At 33.0% G+C, this 25699-nt stretch overlaps 3 protein-coding genes across 3 annotated transcripts; 1 reads left to right on the top strand and 2 right to left on the bottom strand.

Annotated features, from left to right (window-relative positions):
* Positions 1 to 1638: 1638 nt before the first annotated feature.
* On the bottom strand, positions 1639 to 10915 carry LOC110991658 (2-amino-3-ketobutyrate coenzyme A ligase, mitochondrial). Its single transcript, XM_022257117.2, has 9 exons — positions 10815 to 10915; positions 7545 to 7705; positions 6858 to 6923; positions 6300 to 6401; positions 5715 to 5922; positions 4714 to 4894; positions 4096 to 4288; positions 2872 to 3049; positions 1639 to 2487 (listed from the first exon to the last, which is right to left on the bottom strand). The coding sequence occupies exons 1-9, from the start codon at positions 10843 to 10845 to the stop codon at positions 2327 to 2329; spliced, it is 1281 nt and encodes a 426-aa protein (XP_022112809.1). The 5' UTR covers positions 10846 to 10915; the 3' UTR covers positions 1639 to 2326.
* A 1014-nt stretch (positions 10916 to 11929) lies between these two features.
* Positions 11930 to 18422, bottom strand: LOC110991577 (alpha-amylase 2). Its single transcript, XM_045634563.1, has 9 exons — positions 18318 to 18422; positions 18061 to 18237; positions 17576 to 17727; positions 16744 to 16924; positions 15884 to 15999; positions 14205 to 14712; positions 13463 to 13663; positions 12467 to 12628; positions 11930 to 11974 (listed from the first exon to the last, which is right to left on the bottom strand). Exons 1-9 carry the CDS (start codon positions 18318 to 18320, stop codon positions 11963 to 11965), a joined length of 1512 nt encoding a protein of 503 aa, XP_045490519.1. The 5' UTR covers positions 18321 to 18422; the 3' UTR covers positions 11930 to 11962.
* Positions 18423 to 18936: 514 nt separating this feature from the next.
* On the top strand, positions 18937 to 24844 carry LOC110991847 (twisted gastrulation protein homolog 1-A). The gene is made up of 5 exons (XM_022257383.2): positions 18937 to 19388; positions 19506 to 19712; positions 20573 to 20708; positions 21231 to 21299; positions 22453 to 24844. The coding sequence occupies exons 1-5, from the start codon at positions 19187 to 19189 to the stop codon at positions 22559 to 22561; spliced, it is 723 nt and encodes a 240-aa protein (XP_022113075.2). The 5' UTR covers positions 18937 to 19186; the 3' UTR covers positions 22562 to 24844.
* Positions 24845 to 25699: the final 855 nt, after the last annotated feature.

The raw sequence follows: 25699 nt of genomic DNA on the forward strand, positions 1-25699 counted from the left end.
GCAAATGTGACAATGTGGACTGACCAATTGAGGATATAATATTGAATCAACCAAAATTTCTATGCGTACGTTATAATACGTACGTTATATAAACGAGTACGTAACGTACGCTAGGAACGAACGTAAATCATTTGAATCATTTGTAAAATTATGATTGGCGCTCCTGTATGGTCAAAGTGATTTAGCAAATTCAATAAATAAATTCATGGATTTTAATTGAATAAAAATCTATTAAAGGAGGAAAAACATCCATTATCCAGCCAACGAAATAGATCTCAACACGTAATATAAACCAACAGCGATTCTTGTTACACGATATTTTATGTTAATTGAAATATTTCCTTTATATTTTTGACGTAAGGTGCATTTCAAAACGATGAAAATATTTCGATTTGAACATTGACAGGATATTTATGTATGCTCAATCAATTTATGATTGAAGATTCAATTCGGTGGCGCGAAGGCTGAGATTCAGACATGAGACTTAAGCAATACGTTTTGACAAACGGGAGTTAACACTTAGCACATAGTCTCGATCTCTTACGCTAAGTTCCAAACTTTGAAAGATGGAAAACAAATCGCCATTATGGGTTACTTTCTAGTAGACGTTATTAGTCAATTGACATGAATTTAGTTGTAAGCTTATTGTATTTTTGTATTTATTTTAACAGGTTTATGGAACACACATATTTGTTCTGTTTGAGTAAATTTTTGTGTATTTGTCTTGTACGGCATGTAACGCTGCAAATGTCCGCGAAGCAGCTATTATTATCGTCTTAGTATTCAAAATCTTTGAAGTCATAATTGTGCTACTTTTTAATATAAAACAGGGACGAAAATCCTAATACGGCAAAATGTTGTAACGATCTTTGATCATTTTATAACGACACTGTCATACTCACACCAATAAGTTTTATTTTGCCATCTCACTCATAGTACATAGCTAAGAGTGAGACGGCTTTTATATATAAGTGCGAAACTTGCAATAACACTGAGTGAGAGGTCGAATGATGTAAATATAAATGTATCGATTCCTATTTTAAATGATAGGTTTACAATGATTCGTTAGTTAAAATGGGAATCGGAATTAGTTGTGTTTGTAGTGAGGAGTGACGCACTGCGTGTCATGCGAGCGTGAATTTTATTGTATTAAATTATTGTTAATAGATCAATAATTATTATAAACTTTGTTTTATTTATACTTTTCTATAATTATTGAATTCTTTCGAATTGTCTTCGGTAGAGATTCGAGATAAAGTAAGTGCTGAAACCGTTGCCATTTTTATCTGGCAACTTTAATTTTTAAAACATGATGTAAGTTACATATATCCCAGAACGGTGCATGGGACTGTCGCATTTCTGCGTCTGTTATAATTGTTTTTCTTAATAAGCAATCCAGACTTGAGCACCTACCAGGAGTTCAGGATCCTTCTAGAGGTAAGAAATTGTAAAGATAAGACGAGACAACACCTTGCGTTCGTCGGTGCTTGTGATTTTCGTTCAAGATATGCTGATCTCACAATTCTTCCAAACGATAAGACATCAAAGGACAAATCCGTTGCTCACGCATTTATTACTTACGGCATGGAACGAAAGATTATGTTAAAGGAGGTTTTTATTATAAAATTAAACAAAACGTAAAAATAACGTTTATTTACATAGCATTTTAATTATAGCAGTTAGGTATCACTGTAATTATGCGTTTTAAAACAATGCAAGTTTCAAAAATATTTCCTCGTCTGGATTGCGTTGCCAAAATGGCAGCACTTTATAAGGGTCGAAATAAAATTCCATCTCGACTTAGCGCTACAACTAACGTATGTCAATTCCAATGATAGTTTTTAACATACGGCAGACCTTCGACTCTAACACGTCAAAAATGAGCTTTGACATACAGGACTAACACATTAAGAACCTGACGTAAAGATGAAATTGATTTGAAAATCAATCTTGTCGAGTACTAGATTTTTTTTATTTACGTACAATATATGGCGGTTATATATTATGATTTTTGATTTGATAAAAGTATTTCAATGCATTTTAATTCAGTTTCTAGAATAATAGAATTTTTTTATTGATGAGGTTAAATTTAAATTAACAAATAACGGAATGAAAAATACAAAAAAAACCGTCAAAGTCACACATTTACCAGGATATTATAAATTCTCGCGCAATCTTGAAATTCTGTTCTAACATAATATCTTTTGTTTGTGTTTTACACAGTTTCAAACATAGAAATACTTTCAACAATTTGTTATATTTTCGCTTTCCGTTTAATGAACATAAATTGACCCTTAAAAAGCAGTGGATCCAGTCTTGAACGTAATTATTTCTTGATAAGCCCGATCTTAGTTCCGACCTCCGCGAATGCGTCTACTGCCCTTTTTATGTCTTCTTCAGTGTGAGCAGCGCTTATTTGCACCCGTACTCTCGCCTGCCCTTTCGGCACTACTGGGTAACTGAATGCTACCACGTAGACACCTTTAACTGTAAAAATTGCTTCGTTGAATAATCCTGCTAGTGGCTGGGTGATTGTTTTTTAATCTATTCAAGACATATAAGTAATAACTGCACGATACTACAAAATGAAAAGACTAATACTGCAACAGCGATATCTGATTTAAATCCGATACTTCTACCATATTGCTTCGAATAATAAAACCCAAAATGAACTAAATATCTGGAAGAATACCATACCAATCATTATACAATAATTAAAAACTGAAAACGCCGGTATGCTAAGTTAGCTAAATCTGAGCAAAGATTCTTAGCGCGTTAAATGTCATGACAGTTTCAAATTAAACTTTACCAGCAATTAATATTATCGTAAAATAACCGAAGACTATGTTTATTAAATTTAGATGCACCTACCTAGCATCCCAGAAGCAAGCTCTACAGCCAACGGAGCCTCTCCAACCATAACGGGGCAGATGGGATGGCCGTCACCAGCTACAGTCAGACCCACAGCCTGCATACCCTCACGGAAGGCCTTGGTGTTCTGATGCAGCCGTTCACGGAGTTCGTTGCTGCGTTCTACTACGTCAAGAGCCTGAAACAATAAAGATCACTTGTAATGAATAAGGTTGTCCTTAAATTTTCAACCTAAGAATATATGAATGCCATTTTAAGCACAGATCACATATTTTTTTATTTTACATCTTACAGCTAAATTTATACTTCTTACTAATAAACAAATCTTTACATAAGTATTGATTAATTAGATGAATTGGTAAAAATAAAATAATTTTAATCCAAGATAATTGATATCATTCAAAGATAACATGTGTTGAGGAACACTTACTTATTTATTTACAACTACTACTAATTTATTTTACTAAAATTATATTTATTTCAATAATGATCTCGGATGTCAGAGCTTTTTTTGCTGGCATCACACTTGAGCCGAACAGGTTTACCAGGTATGGGCAATCTTTGAGATGTTGAGGGCCAAACTTAAGCGTGCAAATACGTTTGCGGGCCGCTTTTGAAAGTAACAAAATAAAATTTATAAAAATTGTACATTATAATTAAATCGTTAAATTTGCAATTGTTACAAACTATGAAAGTTAAATACACCGATGTCAATTATATATTGAGACATTTGGATGAATTCCACCGATACAAAGACGTAAAGGATTTTCCATATTACCGTTAGTCAGTCTTGTACGATGTTATGATTTACTGACTCTGATCAATAAAAAGAACTGTTCACATTTATAAGTACTGCCAAACGCACTTATCAATCCTCTTGCAAATTTTCTAAGCTGCGGAAAATTGTCCTTTTCTAATTCTAGAAATCCTTTGATGTGTCGCCCGTACCTAATGTAATATTTTTTATTGGGTTTTTTCAAAATAACTTGCGGGCCGTGTCTGGCCCGAGGGCCGGTGGTTGCCCATATATGGTGTACAACACTTTCATATTTTTGAGTATTATTATTCTTTCTTATTATACACAGTTCCTTGCAGTCATACTCACAAAATATCGCGCTCACGTTGTATATCATGAGTCGTGAGTCGATCATAAAAGTGATTTATGAAATGGTTGACTACCTATTACTTAGTATCTAAAAGTCTTAGATGTGAATATCATATTACCTTCAAAGAAGCTCCTACGACAGGTGGTGGCGGTGCATTGGAGAACAGATATGGTCTCGAGACATTTCTAAGTAATGTGATTAGTTCCTTGGGACCGGTAGTGTAGCCCCCCGCAGCTCCACTCACCGCCTTGCCCAAGGTTGAACAGATTATGTCAGCTGCACCCATAAGACCACAGAACTCTTCTGTTCCCCTGGTAAGATAAAGGTGCGCTTAATTGACTGCATTTGTAACTTCACGTAGATAGATTTTTATAGAACAGGAGGCAAACGGTTAGGTGGCTCATCTAATGTCAAGTGATACCACCCATGGACACTCTCAATGCCAGAGGGCTCACGAGTGCGTTGCCGACCTTTCAAGAAATTTCCTTTTCTTAATGTTACATACTAATTAAATACTTCAGTGAGTAGCTGTTTCCACATTCCATGAGGAATGGTGAATATGGGTGGAATTTCATATATCTCGACGTCCGGTGATAAAACATATATATGTTAACCATATAGTATAGGTATGTGATATATGTAGTATTATTTATTTAAAAGTCTTCAAAGTTCGCAAGAACAACTATCAATAATTGACTTTATAATCCTCTACAAAGATTGATCTAACGCCTAGTACCTGCCAGTAGCTCCAAAGAATCCCGTAGCATGACTATCATCAATTGCTAAAAGGGCTCGGTACCGGTCTGCCAAATCCCTCAGACCCTTTACCGGTGCCACGTTACCGTCCATAGAAAACACACCATCAGTCACTATCAGCTTTATACGGGCTTCGGAGTGCGCGAGCAAATGTTCCAATTCTAAAAAATGGTGTCAAAAAGCTTCATTATATCTATTGTTTTATATGTTCTATAGGTTATAATTTAGATTATTCTGTAATTTTGAACACTTCAAACTCAAACTCAAAATAAATTTATTCATATAGGTAAACCAGTACACTTATAAAAGTCAGAAAAACAACTTAAAGCAATTGTAAATGTACATTTACTACCAGTTCGCAAGTCAAGGGCGTAGGGCGGGCAAGAAGAACTTTCCAGTTATCACTTATTGTTGATATCGTTAAATGGTAAGAAGTACATTCCCTTAGAACATTTAGCCAGAACTTATATATAATATGGGCTGGTAGTGCACCTGCCATTTTTATTAATATGTAAGTAGTTATATTTAAACCTAACATTAATTACAGAAACGCTAAGTTCAACAAGTATCTAAGATAAGTTAGTAACAAATCATCTTGGATCAATGAATTTTGGCTGTTGCACTCCACTTATGGAATTTCACAAGAAATTTGATTTAAAGTACCTAATTGTCAAAATATTATTCATATCAGTCATTGATTTATTTATTTTTTAATTGTCAAATATATTTAACATATTAAATATTCAGGTTGGCTAGTTGAGAATAATAGCCGATGAAAAATACAAATATTAAAAAAAATAATGATACGTTTATTTTGGAACATAAGATCATCCAGGTATGACTTATTCCACGTCATTAAATTTGAACCTGTAGGCATCCCTACTCATCGGCAAAGAAGTCAGAAAAAGTAGGCTGAGAGAAAAAGCCGACGTAAAAAAGTCTAAATTCTATAAAAAAACAAGCTAAAGCACAATAACTTACCACTCAGATCCCGATGTGGGTACCGGAACTTTTGGGCCTTACAAAGTCGAATGCCGTCGATAATAGAGGCATGGTTCAAGGCATCCGAAAATACAGCATCTTCGGGCGTTAACATGGCCTCAAACAGCCCAGCATTTGCATCAAAACATGACCCATACAAGATCGTGTCTTCCCGTTGGTGGAATTTAGTCAACCGATCTTCTAGTTCCTGGAAAAATAGGAAATTTTATGATGATGTAGAGACGTTCATTGCGCAGTATTGTTAAGTGTTTTGATAACTTAATTGTATAATACTTTTACTTGAAATTTGGCCATACGCTGTTAATAAAACAAACATTCTGGGTACGCTTTCTCGTGAACAAGATTTTGAAATAAATAATTGTACGTGTTCAAAATCTGGTAATCCAAATGGAAGACGTGTTCTCTTTCTGATCTTAGCAATTATGTGACTAACGTTCTGTGCCTACTGAATACATGAAAATTTTGTATACATCTAGTAAAGCATAACACTATCATAAAGTTGAAAACATAGAAACTATGTATATTTGAATCAATAACCAAAGAGGTTTCCTCTCTTATTCGTACCTTATGTAAACTTTGCGTTCCACAAATAAAACGCACCGAACTAAGGCCAGCTCCATACTTGCTCAAACTTTCTTGAGCAGCTGTTACCACTTCAGGGTGATTCTGAAAGAGGGGTATTATTTTTATGACTACAATATAATTGTGACAAATGAAAAATATGTACCTTAACAAGTTTTTCATAGCATTATATGGATTCCATGTTTTTTCTCAATACAAAATAAATATATGTACTTTCTTACATGAGAAACTTAACCCGTCCTAATTTCAGTGTGCAAGGCTCATTCTGATATGTATCTTTTATGTCCTTTTGATTAGCCATATGTACATGTACATATAGCTAATCACCTGCTACGCTGTCGACTTTTGGATCTGATATTGGTCACCTCACACATCAGAATATTTTTATTTACCGTACCTACGTATTAAATACGTTCATTTAAAGTTCCTAGGTAGCCTGACATGGCGCACAAATTTAAGGCACTAGGCTCTGCCCTATAATAATAATAAATTATACATTAATAATGAATATAGTTAAACAAATTAATAACCAAAACATACCGATAAACCTAAGTAATTGTTTGCGCAGAAGTTCAGAAATTCTCCTTCAGCACCTTTAACTGTCACCTGGAATAAATTGCATTTAACATACATGTTATGGAAGACATAGGATTTTTCTTATATTTTAACGAATAATCATGTTTTTTTTACTATTTCGTAATCCTACAGCTAACAAAAATTATATTAACTAACAATTACACTGAAAATATAGTCAAAGATGGAATACATAATATTTAACTACAAAAAGGTTCAAACATTTACAATAAGGAACAAACAATAAAAATTATTCAATATATTTAACAACTAAGTGATACCTAATTTGGCTGTGTTGTGTGGTGTACGTGAAGGTGTGTATGTGGGGTATGCTCAGGAAGCAGGTGGATTTTGCGCTATGGGTATTCATAATTCGCCTTTTCACCATATTCCGCGATAGCTTACACAAGTCAAGGCTTAAATATTGGTCGTTGTATGTCGAGGTTGCGCAATACACTAAGTGTTTGCATAGTTAGGGTTGATGTGAGGAACATGAAACAAAGCCCGATTTAAAGCATCTAATCGAACCCCAGGTAAGAAGGAAAAAACAATTAAAAAACTGTCTTCACTACTTTCAAACACCCGTATTTTTCTGTATGTATGCAACAGGTAAGGGGTTAAAAAATATATTAGTTAATATCCATATTAATTTACCGTTCTGTCTTGAGGAGAGGTAATGATCCGTTCATGCTTCCACGTCTTTGCTCGTTTGATCTCTTTCAGTCTATCTCCTAACACATCACGAAGCTTTTCCACTCCTGCGCGCTCTTTTGAATTCAACTCGTGAAAGTGGCGTATTTGGTGTCCATTGTTTACTGGAAATAAATAAAGATATTTTATGTGCTTTTTAAATTAACTATTTAAAATCTTTATACACCGTGAACAACGCTCAATGATCTGAGAAGGACTGTTAAGTTGTGTAGGATCAATTTCTTTCAATAAGGACTAAAACAACGTGCTTAAGAAACGGGTAGAAAATATGACGTCGAAATTTTAAATACATACACACAAATTAGAACATAGAAATTACAAAATAGCAAGAAACATATATAGGTGAAACTGAAACTTATACTAAATAAAAACTGCAACTGGCAGCAATGCGAGAAAAAAAAATGATAAGGCAAGCACAAGAAGTGCAAAAATACATAAGGCATAAATACGATACGAATGGATCAAAACAAAGCAATTAAAACATATGTAAAGAGTGAAAATTAAAAACCAACAACACATGAATCACGATAATTTTAGATCAGTTTTACATCAATTAGTACGAAACAAAGGGATACGACGTGGACAGGTAATGTTTGTACAGTAGAGTTTTAAAGGAAGTAAGCGAATATACGCAAGAAGTAAATTCCATAGCCTCACTGCAGATAAAAAACGATTCAAGAAAGAAAGAATTATGTATAATTAAGTCTTCTGAGTTTCAAGAGCTCACTTAACGAGTTTCGTTTGCAATACACCAGTGTACCTAGATAACTGCAAACTTTTCTAAGAAAACCCTTTTAAACGTATGAATTATATTTTGCTAGTGAGTCCGGTACAATCTGATCTAGTGATTTTAGGCAATTTCTATTATTAATGATTTCTTTAATGTTATAAGGTTTTGGTAATCTTATAAATATAATATTTAATAAGTAAATTAATTTATCATGAAGTTACAATAATACCTAATTACTTTACATTAGTCGTACAAACATCTGTCAAACTGAAAATTCATGAACCATTCTGTTATCAATTATTATAGGAAATAATACAAAAACAGCAGATTAGTTGTATAAATATCAAATATTAACAGCGAGACTGAACCTTGCGCAAATGAACGAAACCAAGGTCGTCGAGACAATTTGGAACACAATTTATCTTGAATGTTAAGTAGAATTCAGTTTAAATCAGTTAGCTCATTTTAGAGAAGTATAGCTAAAAATATAGCCTGATCACGATAGCCAAAAAGCACCCGAAATTTCGACTTATTTAATAAAAAACAAGGAGATTAAAAATTATTCACTAAAAAAAACTATTCATAAATAAATTATTAAGAGTGAATGAAGTTAATGAATTCCTATTTCTGATTAAAACTTATAGTTTTTGTTCTCTTCATTTAAAGTGTGACTTTAAGGCCATTGATAGAGATATAATATATCGAAATGTTTTTGATGTTACTTGACGTCATATTTTTACCAATTTAACAATTATTGTCGCAACCTTTGGATGGAGTCACCTTGCTATTTCTGAAGTAGTTCCACTAATATGCCTATCATATTACTTGGTGAGGCGATCCTTCTCAGTCCGCAACAAAATATTTAGACACGTACATAGCTTTCATGCAATCGACTAAGCCGTAGAAATAGGCCTTCAGGCCGGAATAAAATAAACACTTATCAAATGCATATTTTATATTACAGGAGGCAATGGAAGCTCATCTGACGTTAAGTGATACCGCCGCCTATGGACAATCGCATAGCTCGTAAGTGCGTTGCCAGCCTTTTAAAAATTTGTATGCTTTTTTCTTGTAGTGGCCTATTCGAATTGGTCCGTTAATACTTCAGTGGCCACCTGGTGCGCCGCTAAAACGCTCAGTTGTGGAAAAACAGCTTCGAAGCGAAACTAGTGGAATTTCGTATTCTGCCTGGAGGTCCGACGATGTAACTCTGCGGTAGGTATTAATTAACAACTTCTCTAAACTGTGGTGAATGCCGTAGACGTCACAGAGTCACATCTCTACACAACACCAAGGGATTAAGCCACTCTAAAACGACTGGTCGACGACGATTCGAATCACTCTTTCTAGTGGAATGACATAAGGAGGTCCCACTAACAGGTTACAACACTACTCCATGTGAAAATAGCAGATTAGAAGTCATATTATATCAGTATTACTATCGAATGTAACTTTATTCCCTGATTACGACTTCAATGGAAATGCCTTAATGCACTGAAGCTAATCTTTGTCAAAACAGCAAACAATCCATTACTTGGTTGAGGAGGCTAAAAGAGAGTTTCTCCCCCTTCTTCCCTCCTGACAATACTGTTGGGTCGCGGGCAGTGATACCAACTCAGGGACTTTCCCCCCAAATTTAGGGGAGTCAGGATGTTCAGGGTATTCAAGAAAAAGAATGTGAGAAAAACGCATGTTTCTCTTATGCTTGAAGATCGATAAAAAAACTATTTTATACTATTTCATGTACTTCTCAAGCCAGTACAACATAAAATTTTGAGGTTTTAAATTGATATTTATGCGTATGCGCAAGTTGGTTCTAGGGGCATCGTTACTGGAGTTGGTATCACTGGCATAAAGTTTTTGTTTAGTATTTTAAACGATGTATTTTCTAGTTATCTTAAACGACCTATTATCAGTTATCAAACAGTAATAACACATAACAACGGCTAAACAAGTCTTACACAATGCTATTTACTCACGTAATGTGTGGTTACATATAAAGTATTCAATTTAATAACTGGAAACAACAATTGTTTTGCTATTTGTAGATACGAAGAGTGTCGTGAAACGGTGAACATAATAATAAGTTTATGTTGGTAGATGTTTCGTAGATAAGGCTATAGTCCATCTGTTTAAATCCTTTCAATACATCAAATCATTATTTAAATAATGTTACCTAAGCCGGTTTCTCTTCAATGTGACTTTGTGGTTTTAAACACCGAAATGTCAATAACTTCAACACGCATTCAGAGCACTGCAAAATTATGAAAAACTCTTCGTGTCTCTTTAGCCCTTCAGGCAATCAAAATATCGATTTTTTATTTTCAATGGGGAAAAACCAAATATGTAGTGGAATCACATGTTAGGGTAGATCAGTTGAGCGGGGAAATTACGACATTTACATTAAGCCACTCAACTGAACACTATTATACACTAATTACTATAACACCTAAGCGTTTACAATTGAAAGTGAAATTACATACCGATGCGCAGGAGTTGTGAGCGTAAAGCCATCGCGCCAAATGCCGACAGAAACACTTGCCGCTCGCGGGTGTGGCGTTACAGTATATAACATTATAATAGAGATATTGGCGAAACGAACAAATCCCGACAAATTTATTTGGCAAAATAACCCACACATACGTTTGCTACCAATTAGCAAGGGGTAATGAGGTGATATGAGGACAAACCATCTTAACCACTTAACCAATTTAACGGGTGTTTTTTAAATTAATTGTGGTATTCGAGAACGTGGCATATCCAAGTTAATATCTTGTGAATATTGACAATATGTGACATTTCTTTATGTATAGAACTTATAGATTTATTTGAAAATTATATTTCGTAATTAAAATCTCCTAATGTTTCACAACTGACAGCGATGTATCAACTGTGGTGTTTTGCTGAGTAGTCACGCAGGTTTATATACCTTTCAATATTCCACGGACGCGAGGTCACAAGCGGACATGTTGTGTTTATTTTATTTAATAATACTAATATGACTTTTGTTCACTCATCGCTTACATAAAGATTGTTCGCGTTCGAGTAGAGACGCTATAATTATAGCTACTCTCCAAGGCATAAATGTAAAGGGTTATTTAAAAAAGCCTTGATACAGTGTCCTTATTCATAATCGTGCAAGCAAGATATAAATGTTGAATGTTTTGTCCTTATCATTACTGTGTAAACAAACGAAACAAAATTTGGTTAAGTAATGCGTTTATGAAAATGACAATAACGTTACAATGTCACCGGTCTTTGTGGCGTGGTTTAACGATCTTAGTCAAAATATTAGTGAAGATGATTATAGCACGTTTTATAATACTGCTAAGTATTGGTCCAGGTTAAAGTTACACTTCTTTACCCTTTTTGCCTTCCTTTCTAGGAAATTGTCTATATAATCGATGCATATTTTTTGCATTGTGAGATAAAGGGACTGTCGGAGAATTAAATACGCATTATCAAAGTCATACTTGTAACAGCTTGACTGGAATAGTCATTTAATCAATTTTGGTGAAGAGACTTAAAAAATGTCATTTAAAACGCTATAATTTAAGACATGATTGATTATCGGGTTAACTTTAAATAAAAGACAATATACAAATGGCTTAATGTTTAATATTTCAATTGATTACAGACGACTCTGAAAAAGAAAATTTATCTTTATTATTATTTTATTAACTTATTGCGTGTTGTTCCCACGAGAATGTAGGTGCGTGCTGCCTACTGCTAATATTTGTTATTTTTTCATTATTAATTACTTGAGATATCATGTAGAACATGGTGTAATGGTTGCAGGCTGCAGCTCCTTACACATATAAATCGAATTGTAATAGAGTATCCCTCTATTACTGATACTATATATAAGGAAAACTCTACGATATTATTACTTTTAAGGAAAAAAATCTAGATTAAACCATTGCGACGTATCATATTATTTATAGTTGTCCTTTATCTAACCAATAAGGAAATCAAAATTTAGTTATTAATTGGGAAAATTTAATATCGCCCATTGGTAATAAACAATTCCGATATCTGTCATGTTAGTGAGCATGCCGCATCATTAAATGACACTTAATTTTTTTTTTTTTTCAAATTGTAATTGAGAGGTTGAAAAACGGTGAGATTTTCTTACCTCAGGACCAACGTGTATGGCCAACATGAGGTCGTAATCTTGGGGTCCAATAGAGATGTGTGCCCGTCCATCACCACTAACTATGACGGTCTTTCCTCTACAGGAGTTATTCACTTTATCACCGGATATGACGTCACAGTATGTACCACCTGGAAGACCTGTCTGTACCCGAAATTATGTAATGTAACAAGAGCTATGCTATGCCATTTGAATTATGGCTGTGTTGTTCAAATAAGTTTTTCTTTATCTGCATTAATTACACTTCTGTGAGAGAACACCGAAATCAAAATCAAGAGTGTGTGGCATAGAAGGCTAACGCCCTGCATATTACGAATAAGGACATACGAAAATCCAAGTATCTGTACCTGGTTTCTATATTAAACTTCGATTCAACGGTCTTATTTCATTACGATCTCTTACATACTTACAGGCCTTTCTATCGTAACCAGTACGGAGGGAGGACTTCAATACTATTTATTACTTTAGTTCTTTTTTTTATAGAACAGGGGGCAAACGGGCAGGAGGCTCACCTGATGTTGAGTGATACCGCCGCCCATGGTCACTCTCGATGCTATAGGGCACGCGAGTCCGTACGGTTCTTTAAGGACCCTAAGTCGAATTGGTTCGGAAATATTTCAGTGGGCAGCTGGTTCCACAAGGTAAGTTCCGCAGCAAAAACTGCATTGAAAAACGCGCAGTTGTGAAACGGCGGACGTCGAGGTGATACGGGTGGAATTTCGTATTCTGCCTCGACGTCCGATGATGAAACTAAGCTGCAGGTATTAATCCGAACAACTCCTCTGAACACTCTCCATGGTGAATGCGGTAGAAGATACACCTAAGTAATTGCTTATTGTTTTATTAATACAATTTTATTGTATTAAAACACTAAGCAATCAATAAAAATCACTTCGAGTAGAAAATATATAACGTATGATGTGAGAGAACAATTACTTAATGCTTTCGAGGTTTTATTCGCTACACGTTTATACCAACCTGCAAATGTTGATTTAAGCTCCACCCATCGTTGTTAAATGCAATGAATGCTCTGTCACCTCTGCTAAATGCGATTTGATTGCTGCCATTATCCCACCAATTGTTCAGTGCTGTTTTACCAGCAGCATTTCTAAATGCCACCATAGCATAGATCTGGCGCCACCGATGTTGGCATATCCACCCATTCCCGCATGAACCATCCTAGAAAATATTTATTCTTAGGTTCCCGTTGCCCCTTCATAAAAGAACAAAGCGGCCATAATAACTTCCTATTATAATCACAAATGGTTTTTTATATGATATTTTAAGATCGGGGGACAGATGGGACAGAGGCTCACCCGATCTTCGATGGCCGCCAACGACCAATGCAACCAAAAGACTTGAATGCCTTAGAATAAGTAAAGAATTAATTTCGGATTACATAAATTATAAATATTTTATTGAGAGATATGTTTAAAATTTTATAATATTATGTAGACTTTTTTGTAAGTGTCCATACACTCACACTGCCAGAAGGCTCGAAAGTACGTTGCTGGCCTTTTAAGAATTGGTACATTTTTTTCTTGAAGGACCCTAATTCGAATTGGTTTGGAAATACTTCGATGTGCGTCCACATATTACATAGTGGTGCGCGGCACTTCTTTAAGGTCACTGAAGTTTTTCTGAACCAATTCGACTGAGGGACTGTTCTATAAAAACCTGTGTAAACCATACCTCTTAATTTGTATAATATAATACTCACGGAATTAATAGAAGGCGAAATGATATTTTCGAATCTATCCATCGGTGGTCCAATTTCGGAGTCAACAAAGTCGAAGCTACTCATTATTTGCGGCTCACCATACGGGTGGGCCAACAGAAATGCTACAGCTCCCTTATAAAGTCTAGATTGCTTGTATGTCAACACACCCCCTCCACCACCGTGACCTCTTTCGTTATCATGATTATCAATGAAGGTCAAGGCATCCCCATGAGCCAACAGACCCCAGTTGGGACCCCAAGAACTAAGCCATCTGAGCTGGTTATTCCCCCTGAACGCATTGCTCAAATCCATGCCAGCTTTAAACTCTGTGACAGCTCCGAGAGGTGTATATTCGTCCCTGCTGACAGCTTCGCCACCATAGTCTATGACTTCTTGGTAGATGTATGGGCGCGCGTTTCTTGGAAAGCCATGGGCTGTATTCAAGTTGTCGAGTCTGTCGTATATAATGCGCAGGTCTTCAGGCCACATGTGTTTTGCTGCGTCGATTCTATGAAACGGCAACAAAGCATTACTGTTCGAGAGAGTCTGAAAGAGGACTGACGTGGGATGGTATGTCGTAGCAGTGGTAAATTAGATTTTTTTGATATGTTGGCAACACTGTTACCGCATTATACTTTGATGGATGTTTTGATGTGTCTTTTTTTTAATATGGCAGCGGGTAGGAGGCTGCCCATGGACACTTTTTTATGTAATAGGAGGCAAACCGGCAGAGGCTCGTCTGATGTTAAGCCCATGGACACTATCAATGCCAAATGGCTCGCGTTTGCGTTGCCGGCCTTTAAATAATTGCTACGATCTTGTTTTAAAGGACCCTAATAGATTCGGAAACACTTTAGTGGGCAGCTGGTCGCTATGGCAACAAGTGTATTAATAATGCTCAATTATGGAACGACGGACGTCGAGCTGATACTGATGGTATGCATACTGCCTTGACGATAATGAAACTCAGCTGCTTTAATTATTAATCCGAACAATAAAAAGTATTTTTGTGAAGGAATGAATAAGCATTGTCTTAGTAGCAAAACCGCTGCTTCTGTCCACAGTCTCTAAATAAAGATAGACAAATATTTTCCTGAATATTTTAAATACAATGACAGTTATAAAAAAGTAATAAAGATAGTTTTAATAAGTAATAAATGTTTTTACACCTTTACTTTATTTTTGACATTCCAACCTTCTAATAATAGTTATTGCTATTACATTTTGAAAGGCGACAAAGTTAATATTGGTACAATTCCAAATGAAACTTCTAGTAATGCTATTCGTAATGTCTTAAACTAGGGTTAATTCTACAAAAATTTCAAGCAAAGCTTGTGAAACGTGCTATTTATCACTAAATATATTATAGGTAAAACTTAAATAAACGTAACGGAATTCTGTCACAACTAATAGCGCTGACATACGTTCGTCTGATTAATTGTTGAACTTTCCAATCCGAAACATTTATGGTTTCTCTGGGAATTGAATCTACAGGCATTTCTGTCGCGCAGGACCACTAAGTGGGTAGTTGGCTAACTACCCACTGAAGTATTTCCGATCCAAGTCGACCAAGGGACTTTCAAGAAAATAGCGTACTAATTCTCTGGCATTGGCAGTTTTCATTAGCGCCAGTATCATGTGAACCCTTTCTATAAAAACAAGTAGGAAATATTTTTTACCTAAACCCCGCAACTCCTAAGTGAATAAGTTTATTCATAAATTCGACAATCATTCGGCGTACATGTTCTTTGGATTGGTCTAAATCTTTTAATCCAACTAATTCACAGTTCCGGACCTACAGTGGAAAAACAACAGATAAGACACTGATTTCTTGATAACATTATTAATTACGATAACATTACAAGATTAGGTACAATTGTAATTGTTTTATAATGACTGCATATGTAAAATAAAATTATATTTTTATATAATTAGGTACTTTATGAACTCGCGACACTTGACATATGAATCTTCAAACCCCTGATAGTATGTATATCTTATATCTTTAAACGAGCAATTCTTGTATATTTATATATATAATTGGAATCTCGGAATCGGCTCCAACGATTTTCATGAAATTTAGTATACAGAGGGTTTCGGGGGCGATAAATCGATTTAGCTAGGAATCATTTCTAGAAAATGTCATTTTACCTATTTGTTTTATCAACTTAAACATAGAATTGCTCGTTTAAAGATTTCAGTCAAATAAAAACTTAAATATGAATATAATTATCTTTACTCGATAATTATATTCATATTTCATAATTTTATTAGTATGTAATTCTTACTTAAATAAAATTTCCAAAAAACACGATTTATAAAAAAAAATACCGAGCTAAGCTCGGTCATCCAGGTCCTAAGTACTAATATTATAAAGATTTTGATGTTTGAAATGGATGAACACAAAAATTGTTAGACCGATTTAAAAAAAAATACTGTGCCAATACAGTACATATTTACAAGATATTAAATAAATGTCCTGCGCTTGTCTTAATTTGTATCTGCAGTCAAAGTATAAGAATCATAAGAAAAAACTTACTCTCCAAGCATTGTTATTATAATCAGAACCTTCAATCCCGCAGGGTGGCCAGTTGAAGTGTTCCCTAGTGAAAGGCACAGCTGGGTAATACCACTCCCTAAAATTAGCTGTGTTTCCAGCTGTACCAATGTTATCGCGAGGCTCTCCAGTCATGTGGTTGATTACGGCATCCACGTAGATTCTGGACATCAGAGTAAAACGCAACGACATTATTAATTAATAATACATTAAAATTAGGTGAGATTCCTGCTTTTTTACAGCTGTTAAAGTTATGAATATAATGCTTTTATTATAGCAGACAGAATCTAATATGACTCTAACTCTGATTAAAAAGTGTAAGCTATCTTTCATTTTCGCAGAACATTCTTGGATTCTTGGAAATTCCTCTCCACCTCCAAATTACAGACATACATATCATGTTTTCCTAGTTAACACAGAGCTTTTAATTATATATTTTTGAAAAACAAAATGGCGGCCGAAAGACGACAACCGTTATCGAGAGCCTACAAAATGCTAAATATCTATAAATATATAAGAGTAAAGTAAAATAAGACATTCAGTAAAATAAAAATTCTACATTCTTTTATTACTATTACTAACGATAACAACACTATTTAAGATGTAGTATGGCTGACGCACAAACCGTGCAGTCCATGAAATGGGATAGAGTATACTATATTTTTACATCTAATTCAAATGACAATTTGCTATTAAATTGTCAGTGTCATTTGGCTCTCAAAAATTTAATGATAAAAAGTATACGATTTTAACATGGGTAAAATTATTAATTTCTTTCCTATGAAATTTTAAACATTTCATAAATCTTGCTTACCTGACTCCAGCATTATTGCATCGGCGGACCATTTCAGTGAACTGACGCTCGTCTCCAGACCTAGTGACTAGTACATAAGACAGCGGCTGGTATCTTTCCCACCATGGACGGTTACTTGCCCCAATTATTACATTTTCATTCGGGGGTGATATCTAAAATTAAAACAAAGTCTAAGACATAAATATCCCTCTGAGTGTTTGTACATTTATAATGGTGGCTAAGTCTAGCCAAGTTTGTTTAAAATCTCGTAAAGTCGACGCCTATTACTTGCTTGTGAAGTATAACTGTAACTGTTTTTTCGGACTGATACAGATTAATACTATAGGAACTGGATTTTCGACTATCCAAATAAGTGACGGTGAAGACGTGGTTATTGACGTCAAAAATGTTTATCGTTTCAAAATACATCCCTTGAAATAATAATGATAATTATCAATACTATTTTAATAGTAGATATACTTCTAAATTATACCTTTAGTACATACCTGAATACCTCCGAACCCACGAGGACCTAGAAAACGTTCGCACTCTAAAGCTATATCATCCCATTTCCACTCAAAGAGGTGAACTATCACCGATCTTCGTTCCGCAAAGTACGGGTTCTTGTAAGCACTAGTTACTAATAGGCATGTAGCAAAAGTTATAAAGGTAAATAACTTTTCCTAAAAATAATGAAATATAATTAAAATTGTATATAATCTAATAACAACTAAATATATTAGTAAATTTAACTTTATCTTACCATCTTGCTTCGAAACAATCGTATTAATGATAGTAGAAAGTTACGCAAATGTAAATATAGCAATGCAATACAAAATAATTATATTTTGATAAAGTCAAGATAATATGGATTAAAATTGGTTTATCAATAATAAATTATAATAAAGCTCAGGCTTCATATATAAATAAAAAATATTCATTTTTTTCTCAATTATAAAAATAAAAAAAATTTAATGAGAAATTACTCCGCATTATTATATTATAGTTACTAATAAAAATAATTACAGACATTAAAAATACATATCGAACATTTCTTCAACATGTACCTTATTCTACTAAAATATACGTTAACTCTCGATTCTTTGTCTATTACATAGTACGCTAATTGATTTTGAATATAGAATAGTGCTATATGATTTAACTAATAACTTACGTATCGTTTTTAATAATATATTGGAAAATAGATTGAAAATTTTTAAATTAACCATTTATAACGCCGCGCGCGAGGGCGTATTAACAAATTGATCATTTTCAAATGACATTTGCGAGTTCATACTTTACAAATTACAATAAGTCAGTACTCTGTCAATCGGTAGCGGCCAACTGTTAAGTCTGTGTTTAAAGCTGTTATTCTTGTGCGTCGGGTGCGCCGTGCGTCAAGTTATAAACTTTTATACTTTACTTGACAATTCACATTTCAGTAGCATCGCGAAGCTGGAAGGTTGTCAATACATTTACGTTGTTGAATTTACAAATATTTGTTAATAGCTACTTTGTTATATTACAATACGTAAATTTGTTATTTCTACACCAAAGAGTGTATGTTTAAAAACAGTGCAACCGTTTAAATAACTAATAATTATAATACAAATTTATTAAGTGTTCCTCAAAATGGCATTAAAGTTTTATGTTACTTTTGCATTTTTATGTATCGTGCCCATAATTTACGCTTGTAACGAAGCAATATGTGCAAGTGTTGTTTCCAAGTGTATGCTTACTCAATCTTGCAAATGTGATCTCAAAGATTGTACTTGCTGTAAAGAGTGCTTCAATTGCCTTAGCACATTGTACTATGAGTGCTGCAGCTGTGTTGGTAAGTATCTGTTACGATTAGTGTATAGAATAATTGTGAAGCACTTGCAATAGTCAATAGCCTTCCACTGTACACGTTTAATGTGTTAATGAAACTCATTTATATCTTTTTTTATAGATATGTGTCCTAAACCAAATGACACTCAAACTGAGCTTTCAAAATCATCATATGTTGAGGAGTTACCAGACAATGTACCAGGCTTGTTTGCAGCCCTAACTGGAGAACCTGACCCTCAGCAAAGATGGTTATCGATAACATACCCTGTAGACCTTGATATCTCCGCATTCCAACCAGCTGCAGAGAGGCAGTTGGTGTATCATCTCCGTAAGCATTTCAGTAGTACTACAAGTACTCATCATATTAACATTTGTCTATTCTATTCCTATAATTACATGTGGCAAATGTAAAGTGAAAGGTGACACAATGGTGTGTTTATTGTTTACGTTTAACATTTAAAGAGGAATAGACTTATTCAGATATATTGTTTTCTAATATCTGTTGATTAACATTTAGTTTTTAAGTTAGAGTTGTGAAGATATTGTTCAAAATTTGGTAATAATTTTTTCAGAAATTTTGTGGCAAACTTGTATTTCAAAAAGCTACTTCAGAAATTGACTTGAAAAACTAATTTATGTTAATTTTATTTAAAAACATGTAAAATAGGTATCAAATTTTAATAGTTTTGCCTTGCCTATACAGAAATCAAATTTTCCCATCTTTAATAGTTCTCAGAAATCCCCTGCTGAGTTACCTTTGATGAGTCATTTCATTAAGGAATGTTTAAACTACCTGTGTAAGGTCCAATTTTTACAGCTTATTCTTCTTATGCCATACAGTTATATTGAATGTTATCTAAAACTGGAACAGTTAACAATTTTTGATAAAGCTTTCTGAGAAATGTCATAATACTTTTCCAGGAATTTATAAAAAGATTATTTGTGGCAAAGCCAACTATTTTAACTGTCTATAATATTCTTTAAGGATTAGTTTTCTTTTACATATCTTATCTTCTAATACTTCTGTTTATTTGCTGATTCAAGTATATTTATTACACTTGTATGACTTATTACATGAAATGGTCATTACAAAATCACAGGTGTACAACAACACTATATATTGTTTAAATGTTTAAAAATTATTATTTGTATATATTTATATTGAATGGAAGTTTTTTTAAATTTCAGAAAGTGTGGAACAAGATTCTGAGCCGGTTAGTCGTGACATTCTCACTTTTAACTGTACTGTGGCATATATGTCTCAATGCATGTCCTGCTCCAAGTGTAAGGCATCTTGCAGATCAATGGGCTCCAATAGCTTTAGGTAATGTATTCTATGAAATAATACATGTAAAAATGCAGATTATTGATGAGATTTAGATAAATCTCTCATATGTCAAAAAATATATAGAAAAAATGTACAAAAGTTGATTCAATGTTATGTCTTGTCTATGATGTTTGTAGATAAAAAGTTACTGAAACTTTATTCAGGCTTAAACAGTTGAAAGAATTTAATTTTTCCATGTTTAAGTCTTTAAAAATATTAGAAATACTATCCATTGCAGGTGGGGTTGAATCCAATTACTTATTATATTTACATGTCTTTTTATAATATAGTAGTTAATAATATAAATTTAATATTTTGATTCTAATGTTAATACTATTTTATAACCTCTACTCTTGTTTATAGACTAAATCAGTGTAGTGACCGTATTTTAAATAATGCCCTCATTTTCATATTGTGTTTATGCTGCAATGAAAAGAGAGAGAGATGAGTTTTTTTTAAACTGTGCCATAAGACTGTTTAGCATTTATAATGTTTAAACGCTATTGTTATGAATTCCAGATGGTTCCACGATGGATGCTGCGAGTGCGTGGGCGATAAATGTATAAATTACGGGATAAACGAGAGCAGGTACGATTTCACAATTCGCGGTATTATAAACAATCGATGTTAATAGATTACGCGAAATCGTAAGGCCGCTCTATTAATACGAAAGTGGAAACAATACGGAATAATTGTAGAGTATGTGGAGCATTTTAGAGGCTTATACTGGAGTATTGGATGATAAATGGTTTAGATTAGGGAGTGTTTAAGTATTACGTAACGAAATGGAGGGGGAGAGGGGGGATTTATAATCCTACTAAAAAGCGTTTTATGAAGTGCATTTTCTTTCTAAATCTTATAAATTAGGTATTCAAATATATTGTGTTTATCTCCGCATTATGGAATACAAAGCAGACACCTGCGTCCCAAGGCCACTAACACCTGCATTAACATACACTGACGTACAAATCATATTATATTACATACGCAGGTGTCGCTTAACTATTTATATGATTTTATGTTAAATAGAAACAATATTTATAGACCATTTATAACAAATTTATTAAAAAAAATATTATTAAACATTTAAAATATGGCGTCTTATGTGTTTTTAAAATTTTGTTCATTTTTGAATACCGCTTCAGGCGAATAAACTCCTAAAATTCGTAAGTAATTATTAAAATTACAGTTATACTATTTTTTTTTTCATCTTTTTTGGAAATTTTATATTAACTGTAGTAACTGTCATACTAAAGAGTATATAATGTGGTTTACTTATAAATTCCACTATTGCCTGTAGACGTGCAGACCGCGCAAGGTAATACATATCAAAATTAACAATATTGTATCGATACAACCATTTACTTTTGCATGTTATTTTATATTCTATTTTTTAATGTTTGTAATTTTACGTCTCGGAAGAAACTATTAGCAGTAAGACCTCCCATTTAAAGTATTTGTCACTAAAACGTAATTTTGACGTATATAAAGATTTTTTATGCATTCAACTATACATATAGTTCTTAGATTATCTCGTATTTATTAATGAAAATGTATATATATATATATATATATATATATATATATATATATTTATGTCCTGGATAGAATTGTCTTCCAATAGGCGGCATCTCACTTATCATCAATTGGATTGTGGCCAAACGCCTGTTCAGTTGTGTATAAAACAATATGAATAGGAATTCATCAGCCCAAAATCTAATTTTAATATAATTTTTTCCAGATGTCTGGCATGTCCAGGTGGTCTGGAGACTCCGGAGACTGCGGTAGATGACGACCTCAGTTACGACGATCTCGACTATGGAGAGGAAGTCGACGCCCAATCAGTTTGAATTAGGTTTTAATTTTACTGTGTAGTAGTAAGTAGAGAGCTTTAATTTTACTGTAATCTGTTAAGCCATTCTCAACACATACTTACGTATTATATACGAATATTAGATAAAAAGAAATGAATTTCTTAATAATTTTTTATATCATTTTTAAAATTATAATGTAAAATGAGCCATGATTTTGTGTGAGCTAACAGTTTCATCTTTCCAGAAAAGAGCGTGGCAATTGCTTAACGGCAATGCAGACCGAGTTTATTGTCAATCTGTATGTGTAAGGACACACACACATTGACAATAAACTCGGCCAATGTGTGTGTGTGTGCAGCAATATCACTAAATATCTCGATATTCTATCGAAATATAGATGAGCCTCCTGCCAGTTTACCCCATTCTATAAAGATAATGGCTATAAGATGGAATAGTTTCCGCAAACAATGGAATACATAGAGATAGTGTAATTGTATCGTTCCTTTCTCTCATTACAGCGAATAAGTAATTGTTAGAAAGAGACGGAAGAGTACTGAGGGACTCTGCAATTAGCCTCTTTCTGAGTTTTTCTGTCCGAAGATATATTTAATTAATTTCCCGAACTCCAAAAATTCTCGAAATTAGTTTCATTAGCTGTCAAATTCTTTTATATATAAGATTTACCAAGACTCGAACGATATTGGGACTCGAGATACGACTTAAAACAAGGGCCGTAGTGTTTATGAATAAGGCTCTAGAAATCGTTAATCAAATTGAAAATCTTACTGTAAAATATTTTTTTCTAAATTTTAATGAAAATGAGATTATAATTTCGGATAAGACATATTCTTTTATATTTTTATACTCAATATTCACAAATCCAGTTATTACTGTTAATTTATATATTTAAGTAAAAATCAAGAGATTCGAAACTAAATTTACTTGTATTATTAATATTTAACTTTTGATAAGTACTTCAAAACAAAGAATGGATGAAATTGTATAGGACTTTGGTCTAATTTGCCACTTTAACTTTCGAATTTTAATACGCATGACCAATATATGAAGTATGATTGCATTAACATGTGCCACATTATCTCCATTACCCGTTCATCCGGATTTACCCATTTCGCGATTTCATGTTACATTTTACAAGGGGCTGTTAGACAAGATTTAAAATCATTATTATATAATATTCATAATATCAAATAAATACTTAAATATTCATAATTTTAAAAACCCGCCAAAACTATTATCTATGCAAGATGGCGTCGCACCCTGCTGTAAACAAACGTCCAGATTTTACGTGTTAATTGTCAAACTCAAACTCAAAATATCTTTATTCATATAGGTAAACAAGTATGTACACTTTTGAACGTCAAAAAAAATACAAATTAAAGCAATTGTAAATTTACTACCTGTTCGGAAGTCAATTGTCAACTGTCACTCCTAAATTACACAAATACAATTGTATTTTGATCAAAAACAGTCTCGAAAATTTAGGTCCAATGAAATTTAGACAAGTGATTCCACTTATTTATTCAGTCTCATTGCACGCTTAAATGAAGCACTCTTTCTCATTCTGTCATTGTGTTTTACGCTGTGAAGAGATTTGAGTTCTTTACTTGAATGCTGCAATACGACAAATTTATTTTTTATATAAACATAATTTAATATTGATTTTTTTACTTTAATTAAGAATATAATAATACAATAATTTGAATCTCAATCTATGAATTTAATGTATAATCCAGATATGTCATAAATATTTATTATATTTAGTTTTAGTTTGTCCCATCAATCAGCGTTCCATTCCTTAAAAGGCCAGCATTCAAAATGACCTCCTGTCCCATAAAAAAATTAATCCTTCTTGAAATTTAAAAGGCAAAAAGCCTTTTAAAATATCACAAAGTAACTAACAGATTTACTATTATAATATTTTTATGTAATAGGAAAATCTCTACTACTAATATAAAATAAAGATTGCCTAAGTATCTGTTATACCGGTTATATAATAAACGTAATTATTATTAAATAAAAAAAATACAATGTTTTAGTCATGTGTATTACTATAATTGATGTAATTTGAAAAATCAAATTAAAAGGATTTTAAATTTATAAATAAGCTAGTATATTTCCGTCCGTGTTGATCTTAGTGTTAAGTTATATATTTTTTAGAATTTTTATAGCGAGATTCTAATCTCCAAGTGCCAATTGTCATGTACAAATTATAGCCATTTAAAAATCATAAATATTGCAATATGCAATAAGTGCCTTATTAGTTTACCTGTGTATGACGTAATAAATCTTTTGTAATCATTTTTTGTTTTATTTTTTGTATACCTCCAAACCTGTCGTCCATGTTAATTAACGTCAAAACATCGAAAATCTTTGAAGGTCACCGGTGCTACCTTGAATTTTTTTGTATAATAAAAATTGTTATAAGTACGCTAAAACTTAATTGTTTGATAAATTATGATCTGAGACGTTTTAGGCATTTTCTCACCTATTCAAGTACTATAATTTAAGTTACATTAAGTTTAAATGTAGAGGGAGGGTAAAACTAGTTACTACATTTAATAATCCTTTCGTTAGTTATTTTAACGTATGTTTTACACAAACGAAACCGTTTTATATTCTAACATAGAATTATATTATCAAAACTTAAAATGACCTTAATTTTATTGACATAGCTATGTGTCTGATACGTACGATTAAGAAATATTTATGTTCTAAATTTTAGCTACGATAAGATCTATATCATTTGGCTCTTGAAATAGATACGATTCTTAACAACAATTTAGCCTCGAATTAACAATATTTTATAGGAAAATATTGATAATTATAATGTATTTAATACCAAGTAGAAATTTACTTAATAAAATTTTATCAATTATTTTAACAAGAGAGTAAAAGAAACTACATAGGGTTCATATCATCACCAGTGTAACAGGAGTGATAAATATTAGGTTAAGTAAAACAGCCTCATACTTTTTCATAATAATAGTATTACGAAGATGTAACAATAGTTAATCATTATGACTATTCAATATATGAATGTTTGTTCAAATGCCCATGCATTATTGTAAAAAGAAATTCTGGACTAATATAAAAATAAATGATGTAATATAATTTAAGAAAACATTTAGATTGTATTCAATAATACGATATTAA

Source organism: Pieris rapae, chromosome 3 (assembly GCF_905147795.1).
Source record: "Pieris rapae chromosome 3, ilPieRapa1.1, whole genome shotgun sequence".
NCBI lineage: Eukaryota > Metazoa > Arthropoda > Insecta > Lepidoptera > Pieridae > Pieris > Pieris rapae.

Bases quoted from the DNA above. Each gene is read 5' to 3' on its own strand.
- LOC110991847 (XM_022257383.2), top strand. From the start codon at position 19,187: ATGGCATTAAAGTTTTATGTTACTTTTGCATTTTTATGTATCGTGCCC. The intron at 20,709-21,230 runs GTAATGTATTCT...TATGAATTCCAG, and splicing joins ATGGGCTCCAATAGCTTTAG to ATGGTTCCACGATGGATGCT. The intron at 21,300-22,452 runs GTACGATTTCAC...AATTTTTTCCAG, and splicing joins TACGGGATAAACGAGAGCAG to ATGTCTGGCATGTCCAGGTG.
- LOC110991577 (XM_045634563.1), bottom strand. The intron at 17,728-18,060 runs GTATGTACTAAA...TTTTAATTTTAG, and splicing joins GTGGGTTCGGAGGTATTCAG to ATATCACCCCCGAATGAAAA. The intron at 16,000-16,743 runs GTAAGTTTTTTC...TTTCCACTGTAG, and splicing joins ATAATAACAATGCTTGGAGA to GTCCGGAACTGTGAATTAGT.
- LOC110991658 (XM_022257117.2), bottom strand. From the start codon at position 10,845: ATGGCTTTACGCTCACAACTCCTGCGCATCG. The intron at 6,924-7,544 runs GTAAATTAATAT...AATTTATTCCAG, and splicing joins CCTCTCCTCAAGACAGAACG to GTGACAGTTAAAGGTGCTGA. The intron at 6,402-6,857 runs GTATGTTTTGGT...CCCCTCTTTCAG, and splicing joins ACAATTACTTAGGTTTATCG to AATCACCCTGAAGTGGTAAC.